Raw genomic sequence first — 18,845 nt, 5'->3', positions numbered from 1 at the left:
TTTATTCCAAGTCCTAAAACAGTCCAAACAGGAACCAGAGTCCCTGTTCCTTTACTCCCTCCCACTTACCCTAACCGCATGCCATAAACACAGGCAGAGAAGGTAGCTGGATTTCCTGGAGGATCGGGGTAATACAAAACTGAGTACCAGAGAGCCTGTTCTTAGAATTCTGTGTCACCTTTTTTTTCTCCTCAGGTCTTAGCTACTCAGCATTTTCCAGGCGCCTTGGATCCCTCTTTAAATTCTTCACTTCACCCCACTTTATACCCATTCCTGGGGCTCCTCATTCTTTCTGAATTATTCCTAACAGAGTTTTAGGTGTTCCCCCCCCCCCTTTTTCTCTCTCTGTTGCTTCACAGACCTCAAGCATGATCTTCAACTGAATGAGGTAATTTATTTACCCAGTCCCTTAATGTTAACAGTTGGCTGATTCCAGTCTTCCTATGTTTACAACACTGCTGCAAACATATATCCTTGAGTTTATGTCTTTGCACGCATGCACAAAGAGAACTGCAGAATTTTTAAATATAGTAATTGCTGTACCGAAGACTATAAGCATTTAAACTATTAATAAATGCTGACAATTGCCCCCTTAGAGGTTTGTGTTAGTTTATACTGCCACTGATAGTATCTTGCCAATAGAGTTTATTCTTTTCCAAACCAATAAATGAGAGTATCTCCTTGACATTTTAAAAATTGTGTGTTATGGTTTAAGAACTTTCTATTTATTTTAAATAATTTCCCCTGAGAATTCCCTTTCCCTAGATTGCTTACTGATATGTGTTTTTTCATATATTAAGGATATTAATCATTTGTTTCTTTTATGCATTTTAAATATTTTCAGATTGTTATTGATTTTTGACTTTGCTTATGGAGCATTTCCAAGGAAGAAAGTTTAAATTTTGTTTAGTAGCATTCCTCAAACATTCCTTTTAATATTTTCTTTAGAAAGACCTCCCCCATTCTGAGATAATCAAAAGATTCACCTTGTCTTCCTCTAGTACTTTTATAGTTTTACTTTTTATATTTTTATGTTTAAAACTTTGAACTCTGGAAATTCTTAGTGTAAAATTTAAGTAAATCTAGTTTCTTCCAGATGTTAGCATTATTCCTTCTCCACTTAATGACTAATCATGTCTACTTCTCATGCTTGAAAATGACACTATTATATAACCATTGAATTTCCATATTTACTTGAGTCTAATTCTAAATTTCTATTTTGTTGTATTGCTTTGTTAGTCTAATTTATTAGTTGTAATAGTCTATGTTATGTTGTAATATAAATTATTCCTGAAATACCAGTTGTTTAACAAAACTAAGGTTCATTTCTTGCTCAGAATCCATGTCTCTGTGTGTTGGTAGGTTCAGATGAGTGTGGGCTGGGTCTTTGCTCCACATGGTCACTCAAAGATAAATGCTGATTGAGGTGCCACTGTCTTATGACACCAAAGATAATCTTAGTAGTCTAAAATGTGATCAGTTTAGTCTCGTAAGCACTTGAAAAAAGGCATATTCTTTTTCACAGAGTATGTAGTGTCATATATATTTTAGATAAATCTACATTATTAACTACATCATTTTGTTTCTCTATATCTTTACTCATGTCTACATGACTATCTTAAGATTAGAAGGGCAAATTGGTTTTCGTCTATTCTTTTTCTATCTTTCTTTTTATTTCTTTAGTTCTGGCTGAATAATTTTTTTAAACATTACTTCTTTGAATTAAAAAAATTACTGACATACATATGGTAAAACACACACATATTACATGTACAGATTGATGGTTCGTTACATGTGGGATCACCAGGATTCCAGATGGCATTCTCTTGCCCTCTTCCGATTAGTACACTGCCAAAAGTAATCTCATTATTTTTTTCTGACATCTACCATCACAGATTAATTTTGCCTGTTTTTTAATCTTTATATAAATAGGATTATATTTTCCTCTCTACAATCTGATTTTGCTTGGTTAGATTATAATTTTAGTGATTACCTCGTTATTCTAAACCATATTGAACCTCTATTACTTGATTAATTGGCTTTAAACACATTCCATTTCTTCCCACTATGACAGATGGGAAAAAATGAATATACTTACACAATTACTTCGCATCTTCTCTTTGCTTCTTCCTACCAATTTTAATTGAGTTATTAAAGTTTACACCCAGTCACCATTATTGCCACAATTGTTTAGCCTTTGTTCTACATTTATGTTGACTTAACAGTCAACTCATTCCTCTACCATTGTATCTTCATTCAGCCCTTTGATAGCTGAAGTTCCCTGTACAGCAGATTTTTCAAGAAGGGGCTCATGGCTAGTATATTTCTTGACTTCGTCCATGGTTGTAAGTATCTTCCATGTTTGAAAGAAAGTCTGTGGCCTTTATACTAAGTGACAGTTTGTATGGGTATAAAATTATTGCATGACATTTTCTTTCCCCGGTGACTTCCGAAAATTATTGTAGAACTCAGTGACCCTGTGGAGAAGTCTGGAGCCAGTTAATTTTTCACCAGTTATAGTGATTAGGCCTTGTTTTGCTTAAATGCCTACAAGAATTTCTTTTTTGGCCCAGCTGGGTGTGGTTCAGCAGTTGAGTATCAACCTAGGATCCAGGAGATCGAAGTTCGATTCCCAGTCAGGGCACATGCTCCGGTTGCAGGCTCGATCCCCACTCGGGGGCGTGCAGGAGGCAGCCAATCAATTACTCTCTCTCATCATTGATGTTTCCCTCTCTCTCTCCCTCTAGCTTCCTCTCTCTGAAATCAATAAAGATATATTAAAAAAAAAAGAATTTCTTTTTTGTTGCTTGCTGAGGATATTGATCAGTGTTGATTAATCTGTATTAATTTTTGGGGGGGATATTGGCATGCTTCTTTGAATCTGTTGATCGAATCCTTTAGCTTCCTTTAACACGGTAGACAGGCTTTATGAGACAGAGGCATCCCTTGCATTATAAACATATTGGAAAGATAAAAAATGAGAATAGAAAAGCAAGGCAACAATTGAATTGAATATACAGCTGAGGATCTAATCTAGAGTGACATATAGAAAGATAAAGAAAAAAAATATTGGAAGAGAAATTGAAAGACAGGCAGGGAGGATGGGAAGATCCAACTTATATCAAAGAGAATTCCTGAAGGAGCATGTAAGAGAATGGGGAAGAAGCTATATTCAGAAAACTAATGGCTGAGAATTTTTCAGAATTTAAGAAAGACATCACACACACCGAGTCCCTAGCAGTATAAAAATATATTTCAGACACAAAATAGAGAAACCACAGAACATCACAGAAAGAGAAATAATAATAGAGAGAAAATTACTTACAAAATAATGATAATCAAATAGCAAACAAAAGATGCCACAAGACAATAACATAACAGCTTCAAGGGCTTAAGAAAAAAATAACTGTCAACCCACGATTCTGTATCAAGCTAACAACCATCATTTAGTAATTAGGGCAAAATAAGGACATATTTATACATACAATGATTGAGAGTTTAATACCCACAGACCCTTACTGTAAGAACTATTAGGAATATGCTTCAACAAGAAAGAAAATAAACCTAGATGAAGCAGCTGATGCAAGAAGCCATGGTAAGAAAAGAAATTGGTGAAATATTTTAGAAAAATATATATAAATATTAATAAGCAACAGCAATACTTTTTTTTAAAAGCAATTGAAGGAGTTTAAAACAAAGTAAAATAGAAAGCATTGTATGTTATATGGAATGGAGGCTGTTTATAGAGAAGTTAAATTGTTTTAGATCTTTGGTTGAGCAAGAGAAACTGACAATTTTAAAATTATAAAAAATTTCACTACGCATGTTCAGAATTTGAGGATAATCAATAAAACAATAGAAATAGAATGTAGAAAACACTAAAGGCGGAAAAGTAATGAAATAAAATTTGATTAATCAAATGCAAGACCTGATAGGAATAAAAGAAGCCAAGAAAATATATAATTAATAGAAGTATTCTTTCTTTTTAGTTTTTTCAATTATGTTTTTGAATTTTTTTCTTTTGAGTTTATCCGGTGTTCTCTATTATTTTACGTTGCTCAGCTTTCTCAAGCCTGCCATCTCGCATCTCTGATTGCGTTTTCAGCAATAGCTGCTATTTTATTTCTACTCTACACATGCACAGGATTTTCGTGATAGTAGCCTTTTGTTCCATTCTTCTCTTGAGCTCTGCCAGGTTTATTTTGTGTCTGCTTCCTTGAGCCCTTGTATCTCTCTCTATATATACCTGAGAGAAGTATATGTGTTTGTGCATGTATAAAAATTCTTTTGAATTAAAAAAAATCTAGGTTGACTCCTGGTATACTCTTTATGGTATGTGGTTGTTATCTACCTTTCTTATATCATGTGCTTTTCCTCTTTTTTTTTTTTTCTTGTGTTTTATGCTGGTTCCTTCTTGGTTATTTCAGTTTTTTATTTTACTTTTTAATTTTCAATTACAGTTGACATTCCATATCATATTATTTTCAGGTGTACAGCATAGTGGTTAGACATTTATACAACTTAAAAGATGATCCCCTGATAAGTCTAGTACCCACCTGACACCATACATAGTTATTACAATATTGTTGACTATATTCTCTATGCTGTGCTTGACATCCCTGTGACTATTTTGTAACTGCCAATCTGTAGTTCTTAATTCCTTCACCTTTTCCACACAGCCCCACTCCCATCTGGCAACCATCAGTTTGTTCTCTGCCTCTATGAGTCTGTTTGCGTTTTGATTATCTCTGTTTTGAATGGAACAGTCTAGGTATTCCCAGTCTAGTAGGGGGCAAGTGCCAGGGAGTGTACCCAAAGAACAGCTGCATTACAAGATACTGCCAATGAATGCTTTCTTCCTACTTTGTTCTCTGGCATAATTGTAATCCAGGTTAGGGGACGTTGTACTGGTTTTTCATGAATCTCCATATGATATAATATCTAGTATGTTTACCTTTGGCTTAGTTTCACAACACTTCCGTGTATAAAACATTGGCAGCTCAGGATGACAAGTCATCCAAGGTTTTGCCTTCACATGATATATCAGTAAATAGCCTGCTTCTTGAGGAAATGTCCCCACGTTTTCAAAAGAGGCAAGAGAGGCTCTCCACGCAGCCAAGATGCTGACTCTCCTTCAAAAAGGAGCTGGTGACTGTTCCGTCCCTCGTGGGCTCCACCACTCAGAGCACCCGTGTTCTGATACCTCTCCTAAATGTACTGAGCAGGAATGCTCTTCCAGCATTCTCCCTGACTGGAGGACAATACTCCAGGCTTTCTTCATATAAAATTGTTCAGGGTTTTAGGCGTTTTCTGGCATCACTGAAGATTTCTCTTGGGCTCTTTGTTATTGTCAGTTGATTTCAGGGAAGAGAGGGGGCAGAGCTGTTTTTACTTCATTGGTTTAAACTGCAAACCACCTACTGCCAGTCTAGATTTTAATAACAAATTTTCCTCCTGTTACATGTATAATACTTTTATTGTTTTAGCCCCTTTTCTCTGTGGCAATGGAGAAGGGCTTACCAGAAATTTTTTTCTTAAAGGTAGGAAAAAAGTCACCCCCTATCTTATTTTAATGAGACTTATATTACATATTATTAAGATTTCCTCTCCACTATATAGCATGGTTTTAAAGAATTGCCACATGTGAAAAGGGCTCCTAGGAGATACTGGTATTTTACAAGCAGGGGTTAGGAACTCAATAAAAAATGTTTAAAATGAATTGTCTATTTATTAATCACTACGAAATTCATATTGGTAAAATTATTCTATTAGTAACAGTTTAAAGACATCTGGGGTCTGGGGATGATTGGCCTGTGAAATGTGGAGGGGTAAGATTTATTTCAGCTGTTTTGTACCTTCAGTTGTACGGTTAAGCATATTATTTTGGTAAAGTGGGATTTTAGGTTAAGCAGTTTTTATCATACAGCAGACAGAAAATTTTTTACTTAAAGAAGTTATTCTAGGAAAACTTGTATAAGGACAGGAACCTAAATCAACTATAACTCAGTAATAATTGCCGGTTGCTGCAAATACCTTACCAGATTATTTTAACTGTGTCAAGCAATAAAGTTGTTTTTTTCTTCTTTTTAACATAGCTATGTGCATGAATAAGAAAGTCATGTCTCAGACTTATCCAGGACTCACCCTGTTTAGAATTCAAGGCAGCTCTGGGGAATGTGGATCTTTTTTTTGTCTGTTTAGTAGCCGGGTTTATGGACCTTCTCTCAAGGGTAGTGCTGTCCAGCTAGTATGATGAGCACCTGAGGGGCCCTGTGCATCTGGGTTACTCGTGTGCTGAGACTTTGATTTCCCTCAGCCTTCAGACAGGCTGCATGGGGCCTGGGCTGCCCAAGCCTCAAGCAAGTAGATAGGTAGCCTCCTCTGTTTACCCTGGGGGCAGCGGGGTGGGGGGTGGGGGGGGGTTCAACACCTTTCCCTGCAAGGTACAAGGCACTAGGCTTTGTATATGATACAACCATCCTCTCAATCTCCTCTCTTTGCTTTCTATTGTCTACTCTCCTATACTCCAACCTCACAGTTTTCTGAACAGATTCTCATTCCATCTGCCCCTGGGCAGGTTTCTTTTTCCAGGTAGCGTAAGGGCCTGTCAGGGGCTATGCCTTGGCAGCTTGGATTTCCAGTAAGGCAAAACTAGCAATCTGCTGAATAAACCTAGCATTAAGCTGAGAAAAAGAATGGATAAATGCATAGCCCATGGACAGACAATAGTTCAGGGAAGGCCTGGGGAGGGGGCAGGAGCAGGGTGGATGGGGGTCATTGAAGGGAAAAAGTGGGGACATCTGTAATACTTTCAATAATAAAGTTAAATTTTAAAAGAAGAATGGATAAAGCAAACAATTAATTTTCTCATTTTGGACTTTAAGAGAAGTTTCTGTACTGCAACAATACTGTGGAATATATATTCCATTTTATGAATCATGCCAATGTCTAACTTTTATACAAACTACATTCCAATTACATAACTGTCTAAACATAATCCATCAACCTAACAATTTTCTTTAACTGAATCTCAGATGCTGAGACATGTATTTAAATATATAAATTACTATATTTAATCAGTGATCGTAATACAGAGGTCTGAACCCTCAGCTAGTGTAAAAGTGAGTTTCTAGGTGCTACTTTCTTTCCAAATCCACAGAAAAAAAGGCATTGACTTTTACTTTACCAAGGTTGGGAGCAAATCCAAAGCACTTAAAGGATATTGTTTAACCTCACTCATTTAGCATGGACCAAGTAAAATGTCATCCATCTCATTAAACAGTTTTTAAAAGTATACATATTTTTTGTTGTAATTGAAATCTCAGTAATATATTTCTGATTAATACAAATAGAAAATGATTAGTTATAACTTAACTTATTCAGTTTTATATCCAAATATTTATGAGCATGGGGTCTCTAGTGGGCAGGAAATAATAAAAGGAATACTTGGTGGTAAGAAATGTAGAACAAAGCAGTTAAGTGAAATTTACTTGTGATTTACTATTAGTTATGCTATACTATTAAGTAAAAAAATATCTTACTCTTATAAGTTTAAGGTCTCTTTGATATCATAAAATTAAACTTAGTAGATTTCTGCAAGGTCAATGTTGTGGGCCTTACTTGGCTCCTGAGAAAGTATCAGTTGAGATAATCTTGAAAAGGTTTGGTTAGCACTTCTTGGGCTCTTGAGTATTTCATCTCTCAAATAAATGAGATGAGATCCTAAAGCATCCCTCAGACAGAGACTTCCTGGGTGGTGCAGTAGAACATTTGGTTTTTAAACAGGAAGAGACCAGCATCACTTGTTACTGTTGGCGGAGGGATCTAAAGAAGAGGTTTAAAAAATAAATTTAACAAGTATCGAAATAGTGTTTACAAGGTACCAGGCTCTTCTAAACTCTTTAGAGGCATTAACTCATTTAATTTAATGCCCACAACAACCCTAATAGGTACCACTATTATCTTCTTTAGCTGATGGGGAAATAGAAGCACAGGGAGCTTAAGTAACCTTTGCCATCACTGGACTAGAGAGTGACTAAGATTCAGCCCCTGGCTGCCTGGCTTCGGAGGCTTGGCTGCCTGTGTGTGGCTGGTGATAAACAATGCTAACCTGTGCATCGGTTGAACTGGTTTTCTGGCACAGGCTTTACACCAAGGAGAACCAATCACTCTCAGCAAGTACTGTCGTGAACTTAGGAGAGATACCAAAGGCAGTCATCTATGCCAGCCAGGCACATCAATACATGGACTTCAGATTTAAAAAAATAAGATTAGTCATCAATTTCTAAGATGTTAACAGTTCCCTTTTAGTTTTATTGTAAACGTTCCTTTTAAAAATTCAATCTTGCCTGAGAAGAATTATCCATCACGAGGCCAGCATGGTTGTATTACTTTTGTAAACCACCAGTTGAACTGGTGCAAATAAACTGATGAAAAGTCAGCAGGGTTGGAGAGGGCAATACTAAAATTTTGCTTCCTCACCATTCATGGATTTCTTTCACTTGCACAGGTGTTTTTTTTTAAAATCCTCACCCGAGGATATTTTTCCATTGCTTTTCAGAGAGAGAAAAGGGGATGGGGAGAGAGAAATATTGATGTGAGAGAGATACATCGATCAAGGTTGCCTCCACACGCCCTGACCAGGCCGGGGATAGAGCCTGCAACCAAGGTATGTGCCCTGGGCTGGAAATGAACCCAGGGCCCACACTCTAACCACTGAACCATACCGACTAGGGCTAGGTGTTTTTTGTGTGTTTTTTAACAAGTGAATTTTACCTTTTATTTAACACTGTATGTTTTAGATTCCCCGTAAGCACCTAAAAATGTTACAAAATAGTGTCATATATTTTCACATTATCAATTAGCTAGAGAAGTTGAGTAACTTATAAGTACTCCAAAAAGCAAAATATTAAAAATTGAATTTGAATTAGTGATTTCATCTAGTCAACTCATGGGGTACAAATGAACCTCTTAGGTGCCAGACTTGAGCATTTTACAGTTATCCCGTTTAATTCCACAGCCTTGCAAGGTGGTATCACACCACCATCTGAGGGCTGAGAAAAGAGGCTTGCAGAGGGTAATATAGCTTGCCATAAGTTTCATAGTTAAAAAAAGGCCTTAGTGGAATTATAGGCTCAGGTGTTTCAGGCTCCACATAGCATAGCACTATCTCAGAGACAATCTAAGGCATGGATATCTTGCTAGGAAGGTACCAAATTTGCTGGCAATCAAACTTTGCCTTTTCATTTGGTTTGAAGCAAACCAAACTCGCTTCAGACCTACTGCATCTAGAAATACTGAACAAAATAATGGCAATAGGGAGCATCCACGTTACTAGCTGAAAAACAAACATCTGCACACACCTTGGAAAAATGTGATATAGCTAAGGATCCACATAATTTAGCTAGCAAAAAGGAGCAGCTTTTGAACAAAGGGTGGGCCACGGCCTAGACGGTGAATTAAAACAATTTGCCCATTAAAGCTCAAAGGCCTACAGGCTGCACGGGAGCCCTTTCCGCCCAGCTGAATGGATATACAGCAGTGACAGTGGGACTACCCAGTTCTCACCTTCATATGGGAAGGCAAGTCCTACTATCAGGGACATATATGGATCCAGATCACGTCGTGACAGTTCGTTTCCATAAGAAGTGCGGGAGGGGAGGTTTCATTAATCCAGGATGGGAAAAACACCTTGTTCCCGGAGCGTGTATTTTGGGAGGAAATTGCCCCATTGAAGTCACTTCCTCGAGATACCCCTTTCCCTTCAGGTATCGCATCCTTCATTACTGATCCCCAGGGTGGAGCTGAGCATCAGAGGCTCAAGACCAGCCTCTCAGCCCCAAATAGCGCAGCGAGCTCCGGGGTCCCCAGGCGAGCGGGGGCGGCGGTGACGCAGGAGGCGGTGGGGGCCCCGGTCCCGGCGCCTGGCGAGGGGGCCGATATTCCCGCGGTGCCGGCCAATCAGGAGGCGCGGTGTTTGGGAAGCGGGGTGGGCGGGGGGCCCCAGGTTTCCGCGGGTGCCGGCGCGGCGCGGCGCAGCGCAGCCCGCAGTTTCCAGCGAACGCGCGCAGCCCCCAGGGGTCTCCGGGCTCTCCCGCGCGTCCCGCTTTTCCTCCCCCGGCTCCCCGCCCCTGCAGAGCCGACAGCCCCGCCACCCACACGCGGCTCCGACGGCGCCCGGGCTCCTCCTCTCCGGGCCCCGCGGCTCTGCCCGCAGCGCCAGTCGCTGGGCCGCTCTTCGCGTGCGGGGGCGGTGCCGGCGGGGGAGCCTCACCCGCGCTGGCGGCTGTGATGCTGCTGCGGTTGCCGCCTCTGCGGGCGGACGGGCAGCTGGCAGCGGCAGGAGCCGGAGCCAGAGCCGGAGCGCGCTGGTCGCTGGCCCGGACGCTGCCTTCGCCCGCGCTCGGTTTCCGCGGCCGCCGCGGGGCGCCGGGGCCCGGTGCGGCATGAGGAGGAGGCTGCACGCCGGCGAGCTCGCAGCTCCTCGGCCCCCAGGGCCCCCGCAGGCCCCCGCGTGCCGCGTGCCCCGGCGCGCACGCTAGTCCCGCGCAGGCACCAGACGCCGCAGCCGAGCAGGAGGCGGCGGCCCAGGCCTGCGGCGCGCGGGCGGCCGGATCCCCAGCGCCGCGGCTCCTCGTCCCGGACCCCGGACGCGGCCGCCGGAGCCGCGGGGCAGCGGGGCGCGCTGCAGGCAGCTGCCCTTCTCCGCAGGGGCGCCGCGGGGCGCAGCCCGCGCCTCTCCCCGCCTGGGGTCCCGGCGGCCGCCTCTGCCGAGCGCTTAAGGCGTGCGTCCCCGGCCTCCGCCGGTCCCTGCGGCCCCTCTGCCCCCGCCGCCCTCCCGCGCCTCCCCTCCCCCGGCCTTCGGGCCTCCCATTCATTCCGTCCGCCCCCTCCCTCCCCGGCTTCCCTCCCGGGCCCTCGCCCCCGGGGCGCCCCGCGCAGACCCCCTCGCGGGCTCCGAGTTCTTGGCACGTTCATGGAAGTTTAGGGCCTGGACGGTGCCCAGTCCGGCCCGAGAGCGCAGCCCGAGCTGCCGGCCGGGAAGAGGAAGATGTCTGTGCTGCGGCGCGTGATGCGGGTCTCCAATCGCTCCCTCCTCGCCTTCCTCTTCTTCTTCTCGCTGTCCTCGTCCTGTCTCTACTTCATCTATGTGGCTCCGGGCATCGGTAAGCACCGCGACACGCCCTCGCCTCCCGCGGTTCCCGCTGGAGGAGACGCGGGCTGTTACTTAGGGGATTTGGAAGCGGTATAAGCAGAGGCCCGGCAGAAAGTGTTTTTATTTGAAATGCTGTTTCACGTGTGTCAAACTGCCTCGGGGCATAGCTTCGGTATGTGAGTTTTGTTAATGCACGTTTAAATTACCTAAAGACTGCATTAAATGGACATAGCAAAATTAAGGGGTGATGGCCTGGATGCCCCCGGTCTCTTTCTTGCGTGTTCATGACAGCTTTATCCGTGTAACATCAAGCCCTTAGGCTTAAGCGCAGGGCTTCATCGTAGTTTGATTCAAACACCCTCGTGTATAACATCAGGCTGTAAAAATGTGATAGAGAAACCAAGGGCAGGAAATGTGATTGAGTTCAAGAATGTAGGTGTTCTAGTGTTCTAGGTCACTTTATAAGAATGGGGTCAGTGAACATTTGTGCCATACTTTAGAAATTTTTAGGCCATGGGTTGTCTTGTATAAAAAAAAATGCTGCATTATTTAGTCTGCTTTTCAAGGATGGGTACCCTCTCCTACCTGTTAGGATGACTTCTGAGATAAAATAATAATTAAAATAACAATTATGCAAGTTAGTAGTTTAACATTTTAACCTATTTATCATCTTTTGGCCTTTGGGCTAAAATACACTTTTGTATAATCTGCTTGAATTGGCTTCTTTATTAAATACTCTAATTCCTCATCCCCCTTTGGTTGAAAAGATGTGCCAGTGTGGCATTCTAATGAATGAGAAATACCGACTTCAGATGATTGTTAAGACACACTGTGTTTCCAAAACTTTTCTGAGTTTCCCCTGGTTGTTATGTATTTAATGTTATATTGCTTAGTACCAGTGTGGCATCTCTTTTCATTTCTTGTTAGACACTAAGGGCCTTTTAAGCCAGTGTCATTTCTGCCTTTGATTTAGCTAAAAATGTATGGCCTCTTACAGAGTAAAAACACCTGCAGAATTTTGAGATGGAGTTATTATCAGGGCATTGTCTTGTGTGGCTATAGATTATTGTAATGAATTGTGGGGCAGGGTTGGAGGGAGAAGCAAACCTCATTGAGATAGTTTAATTTCATAAAATTACCATGAGACTTTTCCTTTTTTTAAGTGAAATACTTTTTAAACTCTTGAACAAGTTGGCATTTTAATTTATTTCAGTACTTCTCAAAGTAAAAAAATGGACTGAATTAATTTTTTATATCTTATTATTTTATTTTTTTACTAAAGTAGTTAAAATACGATATTATATTAGTTTCGGGTGTACAACTTGACTTTTTTCTTGGTTAAGTTTCGGATTCAGTGAAGATATAAGCTCAGAAGATGCTTGAGAAGACACAAATTGTTGAAACCTTGACTTATCCCAAAATAGAAGTTTGAGGTTAAAGTTGAAGAAGTATTAATATGTTAACATATTATTTCCCTATAACGCAGCTTTTCTTTAGGTTAATTAAGACACTCCTTGGAGCCTGTAGAAGAAATGACAGTGATAGCTTAGTGGATTTGAAAGTAGTTAGCTAAAATATTCAGCAGGCTTTTCTTAAGATCCTCTGCATTTTGGAAGTATTAGAAATTAACTCCTTATTCTAGTACTTTTAAAAATTTTCTCATGTAGCTCTTTAAGGATTGGACATCTTTGGGGGATGTTATTTTATTAGACACTTAACAGAGATTTTGGAGAAAAATTTTTTTTATATACTTAGATAACCATTTTCTTATTTTCTTGGTGTTTTGAGTAACATGTTAGAGTTATGTTACTCAGAAAGCTAACCAAAGGAAATCAGAGTTCCAGCTGGTACTTGATAGTCACCCATTTTTTGTTAGTGAGTTAATATGTAGATTCTTAAAATCCAGTTGAAGTGAAAGACTAATAAATTTTTCTTATTTATGCTTAATGTTTGCCATAGATCACTGATACGTCATTAAAATTTTGGCAATTTTCTTAGGTTCACACACTTTAAACTACTGTTTTGATGGGTCTTAGAATTTATAACTTTAAAAAATTGATTAAAAAGTAGCAAGAATGAAAAGCAGCACTTACAAAGTTCTATCAGTGTGCTAAATGGAATCCATTTCCTGAACCCAGTATTATTTAGTAGGGAAAAAAGCCTCCTTATTTATCTTTTAAGTATTGGGAAACAGTTTTCCAGAATTCACATTTTTGCTTGAAAGCTTGAATTTCATAATTGGCAACAGGTATTGTCAGTTTTTCTTGAAGTGTCAGGTTCACTTTGTTCATTTTTGGGAAAATGCAGGTCAAATACAGAAGGCTAACTAACCGTCAGTTCTTTCAAGTAAAAATAATATTCCATGAAAATCGTGGCTAGTTCCGCTCACAATGCAACAATCAGTTGCAGAATCTGAATTTCAAAACAACCATGGTAATTTGGTATGCTGCAGAAATGCTTTATGCATACTTTCCATTTCATCGTAGATTTCTTATTAATGTGACGGACTCAAAACTAATTAGGTTCTTATAAACTAGTTTACATTATAGGCACCTGGAATCTTTTTTAAATAATTCATATTTTAACCTGAATTGCATCTTGAGGCAAAATTTTCTTATGACTAAAGTATGCGTTGTATAAGAGAGCACTTTTTATGAATTTAAATAAATGTTTTGCATCTCCTCTGTTTAAAAGTTTGTATTAATCTTGTCCACATCACGCTGTTTAGTAGACGTGGATTGTATTTCCCTACCTTTTCCGTCCAGAGACCTGCTTTTCCGTGTGCCTACCCCAGGCGTCCTATCATTTTAGCTGCTCTTTCTTAGTCTCTGTCACCTGTGTTCTTCCCCCCCTCCCCTCACCCCTGTTTATGAGCAGATAGTACCACACTTGTAGGCAGCATAATCTGTTTAGCTTCTAATGTTTTCCCATGTTGCTCAACAATTTTTTGGCTGTTTGGGTCTTAATCTGCAATGAGTTCCATCAAACTCAAAGCTCATTATTTTATTTTAAGAATGATTTGAAACATTTTTCTCAAAGTTCTGAATCATGCAGGAAACATGAATAGTCTTTATATTATGAACTTGAGTAGTGAGGAAACTTGGTGTTTAGATACCCCCCACGAAAGCCCATGGACAAGTTGCCCTAGCCCACCTAGTAGAGGCAGGAGCCAAGAATTGGTTCTCCCTCAGTTTCTACCTCTGTGCATGCTTGCAGAAAGGTGAGTGCTGTTTCATTCCAGGGAAACTGGCTGGGTTGAGAATGGAATTCCATTTAGTATGAAAGCAGTTTCCAGTATAACTTCCACCACAACGTAGTCATTTTCCGGCTGTAGTGTTATAGGAGGAGGTGAGCTGACTTGCAGATTCCTTCAGCAACATGAGTAGAGAACCTCAGATAGGCTAGACATTGTTTGAGGCATGGAAGAGAGATGACTTAACACGCAGTTACTTCCTCCCTCACACTATGGGATGAGCACCACGAAAGAGCTGAAGCAAGTCCTTGAAAAGCATGTGGGGGGGAGAGGGGGGCAGTGGGGGAGGTGTTGAGGGCTGGTTAAGGATTTCCAGAGGAGGTGGTGGTTGCAGTGAGTCCTTGAGGATAGATAGGATTTATCTGGAGTAAGGAATTCTAGTCAGAGGGAACAGCATGGGGTTCCAGAAAACAGGAGTATTTCCATCTGGCTACCACTTCCGGTGTGGGGTGGTAGGTGGCCAGACTGGGAAAAGTCTCGGGGATCTCCTGCCTAGCCTAGTGTTTGGTGTTCTGGCGCTTGAGGTCCCTAAAATTCCTGGCAGAGAAAAACTGGTCTTGGCTCACGCAACTTTCTTGAAGCTGTCTGTGATTAAGAAAGAAGTTTATGTGCCTCTAATCATGGGGAAGATTGTATGACTCCCCTGGAAGTGGGGATTTCACTGTTCCTTTGACTCACCAGAGTCTTAGACAGCTGACAGGCTGCTTTATTCTTTGAGTAAAGGTGGAATCTGGTTGGGCCACTCGAGTCTGAATTCCCGTGGGCCCTTTGAAGGAATCTCTTGTCCAAGTGCTTTGTTATTTGGGCCTCAAGGGGGTTTGTGCCTTGCGGGGATTGGTGGAGTTGGTGATGGGTGGTCAGGATTTTGGGGTATATGTGCAAGTATCTGTGTTGTGGAAGTGGGTGGCTTAGTTAGGTTCTTGCTCAAAGCCCCTCCTGACCTTTGGCTGGGTTTTTCTTGATGAGCGCAGAAGTTCGCAGGTTGCCCTGCAGCTTTCCTACCGCAGCCCTTTAGCCTCTTGGCCCTGGCTGGGTGAGCCTGGTTGTGTTCCTTTTGATCTGTTATCTGCTTTGTGTTTCAAAGATCCTTTTAGTTTTCCCCTCACCAAGTGCTCTCATCTAGGTGGCACCTTTCAGGGGTTCTTTTTTTAAATTGAATTTATTGGGGTGACACTGGCTAACAAAATTATACAATTTCAGGTATACAGTTCTACAGTACATCATCTGTATATTGTATGTTCACTACCCCAAGTCAAGTGTCCTTCCATCTGTATATTGTGTGTTCACTGCCCCAAGTCAAGTGTCCTTCCATCACCATTTATCCCCCTTTTACCTTCCTCTACCTCCCCTTACTCCTCCCCTTCTGGTAATCACCGTAAGGGGTTCTTTTGATTTAAGCCACTGTGTTGGTCATTTCTTTCCTCTGGGCCTTTCTAACTAGCCATGCATCCCATGCAAAATTTTTTGTCTTGTGAGTCGTAGGAAACACCAGAAGTTTGGAAAAGGGGAATGATGCAGTCCTCTGTTTTAGTTTTTTATTTTATTTAAAAATATTTTTATTGATTTTTCGAGAGAGAGGAAGGGAGAGGGAGAGAGAGAAAGAGAAACTTTGACATGAGAGCGACCAAAAATGGAACCGACAACCTTTTGGTACTCGGAACAGTGCCCAACCAACTGAACCACACCGGCCAGGGCCAGTCCTCTGTTTTAGAGCAATTCTTCTATCTTGGAGTATGGATTATGGAGGACTGAACCAGTGGCAGGGAGGAAGTTATTTCAGTAGCTCAGTCAATAGAAGATTAGAACCTGATGATAACTGGATCAGGGCAGAGGTGAGAAGATGTGAATAGTTGGATTGAAGGAAAGGGAGATGCTTTAAGACAATGCTGGCATTCTAGCTTAGGTAACCAGGCTGTTGGTAATAAAGGGAATAAAGAAAGGCACATGCTGTAAGGGGGCTATTTTGGTTTTAGAGAAATTGAATTGGGATGCCTGTAGGATATCTAGGAAGAACTTGTCAGTAGGTAGGCAGGTGGAAATAAGAGCTTAGAGCCCAGGAGAAATGTGTAACAGGAGAGAGATTTGGGTGTCTTCAGCACAAAGGTGAGTGATACTTATCTATTTCTCACCTGACACACTTGAGTAGTAAAACTAACTCCAACAAGCAGAAGTGACTCCCAGGGTTAGTTACTCTTAAATGGGAAATATGGGGGCTAAATTGGAATATGAAGAAGATCCACGTGTAGTTTGAAAAGTTTCCCAGGAGACTCTGCTACCCTTTTTACTCCCCAATCCCAAATGGGAGTCAGTGAGGTTGACACCCTGGACAGTTTAGATGACTGGCTGCCTAAGAAGAGCTTGTGGAGGCTGAAGAGAAGGTAGCCACAGATGAGGTCCAACAGCTTAGAACAGGGGAGAAATAGGAGCAGGAAAATAAAGGGAGAGAGATCATGAAACTGAAGAGAGTTCTTTGTGAAAATAAATTAATTAATTAATTAAAATGATGCTCAGCAAGGCCAGTATTGCAGTGGGGTAAAGTTCAGTGGGGTGACGTCTGGAAGGAGAATTGTCGACTTGGTAAGTAGGAGACCTATGACAGCCACTGCAACAGCAGTTCTTGTGGTGTCATGGGGCTCCGACTAGTTGCCTTGAGTTGGGTAGTAAATTAGAGGTGGAGTGAAAGTGACTCATTTAGTGGAAGGCAGGGGCTGAGTAAAAGGGTATAGGGTCAGAGGAACTTTACAAGAGGGGAAGATCTGAGCTTATGTGGAGGCTTAGGGAGTAAAGGTGAGGTGTGAATATTTGAGAAAGGGAACATATTACGACATGATCTAGGAAGACTTCATTTTTACTTATTCATGCAGCAAATGTGTGTCTGTACAAGGAACTGTGGTTCAGCATTGAACAGGATCTACATGGCCCCTGTTCTCATAGAGCATGTAGCCAGTGGGAAATTCACAAACTTGACGGGTACCTATTCTAGAGTAGAGTGTGAAGTACAGTTATAGATGTACCAGTTTGCAGCCGGGAACACTAAAGTAGTTTAGGAATTAGGGAGAAGAGGAAGATTAAGCTGAAGTCAGAAGCTCTAGTTAGGTAATTAAAGGGTTGGGCAGGAATGGAGTATTTGAAGGCTAAGAGGTGAGAGAGAAATGGAAAGTTAAAAAAAAAAGGGGGGGGGGGACAGGGCTAAAGCATAGAGCCACAGGGGGGAGCGTGGGCTGAAGCCAGAGAGATAAATAGGAATCCATTCATACAAATTCTTGTAAGCTGGGTTTGAGAACTTGGACTTCAGCCTAAGGACAGTGTCAAACCATTGAGCTTGAATTTTAAGTAGGAGAGTGACATGATCAGATTTGCATTTTAGAAATATTTAGGCTGCACTGGTATGAATGTGCTAAAGGGAACAAGATTGGAATCAGGGAGACCAGGAGGAGGGAGCAGGATCAGTGCATAGATAGGTTAACTTTGGAGATGGGAGAGGGGAGGAGATAAAGGTGTTTGTGATGGCAAAAATTGGATGCACGTGGAGAGGGAAGTTGAGGGAGTTCCTATCCGATGATGTGGGTAACTGAGTTACCTGTTTAGAACGAGGGGCTCTGTTTTTGTGAACAATCCCAGCATGGAGTAAACTGTTGCCTAGACGAGGTGAAGAGATTTGGTTCCTGCCTTGACACATACTAGAGGCTTGGTAAAGAACTGTTGCCCTGGTTGGGTCGCTCCGTTAGAGCGTCATCACCCCGTGCACCAAAAGGTGGTGGATTCGATTCCCAGTCAGGGCACATACCTAGGTTGCGGGTTCAATCCCTGGTTGGGGCATGTATGGGGGGTAACTGATCGATGTTTCTCTCTCTTCCTTCCTCTCTCTCCAAAAATCAATAAGAATATATTCTTGGGTGAGAATGTAAAGGGGAAAAAAAAAAAGAATTGTTGACTGAACGTTCCTGATTAAATCACTTCTCTTGGTATGGCAGCTCCAGTTCGTTCTCTCGCCAGCCGACTCCTCAGTGCCTTTGTGGCGTTGGATGTTCAAGACGCCTTGGGGGAATATGGAGGGCATTAGGAACAGTGGAGAAAATGCCAGGATTGGCCAGTGTATTAGCTCTCTCTTGCTTTCCAGCAGATTACCCCAAAATGTAGGGGCTTAAAACAACACACATATCATCTCAGAGTTTATGCAGGTCAGGAACTTGGACATGGTTTGGCTGGTTGCCCCTGGTTCAGGGCCCCTTACTAGGCTATGAGGTGTTGGTCGGGGCTGTGGTCAGGGCTGTGGGTGACGGCTCCATTGGTGGAGGATCTGCTTCCAAGTTCACCCGCGTGGACTTGAAGGTGTGCAGGTTGTTGGCTGGAGGCCTCACTCAGTTCCTTGACACATGGGCCTCTCCATATTTTCTTTGCCATATTTTTGTTTTCAGCAAAGAGTCACTAGGTCCA

General features: G+C 41.8%; 1 protein-coding gene across 4 annotated transcripts in view; it reads left to right on the top strand.

Annotated features, from left to right (window-relative positions):
- The first annotated feature begins 10,931 nt into the window (after positions 1-10,931).
- The window catches only part of B4GALT6 (beta-1,4-galactosyltransferase 6), a 53,540-nt gene continuing 45,626 nt past the window's right edge, over positions 10,932-18,845 (top strand). Inside the window, exon 1 of one of the 4 annotated variants that reach the window (XM_016195925.2) lies at positions 10,932-11,165. In XM_016195925.2, coding sequence (XP_016051411.1) covers positions 11,051-11,165 — 115 coding nt within the window. In that variant the 5' untranslated portion in view covers positions 10,932-11,050. The remainder of the gene's footprint in view (positions 11,166-18,845) is intronic. The other 3 variants (XM_016195926.2, XM_087819032.1, XM_016195927.2) reach the window with 3 other exon arrangements.

Source organism: Miniopterus natalensis, chromosome 7, assembly GCF_054644295.1.
Source record: "Miniopterus natalensis isolate mMinNat1 chromosome 7, mMinNat1.hap1, whole genome shotgun sequence".
In the NCBI taxonomy this organism is placed as follows: Eukaryota; Metazoa; Chordata; class Mammalia; order Chiroptera; family Miniopteridae; genus Miniopterus; species Miniopterus natalensis.
The sequence above is the reverse complement of the archived record's forward strand: the minus strand, read 5'-3'. Positions and strand labels throughout refer to the sequence as shown.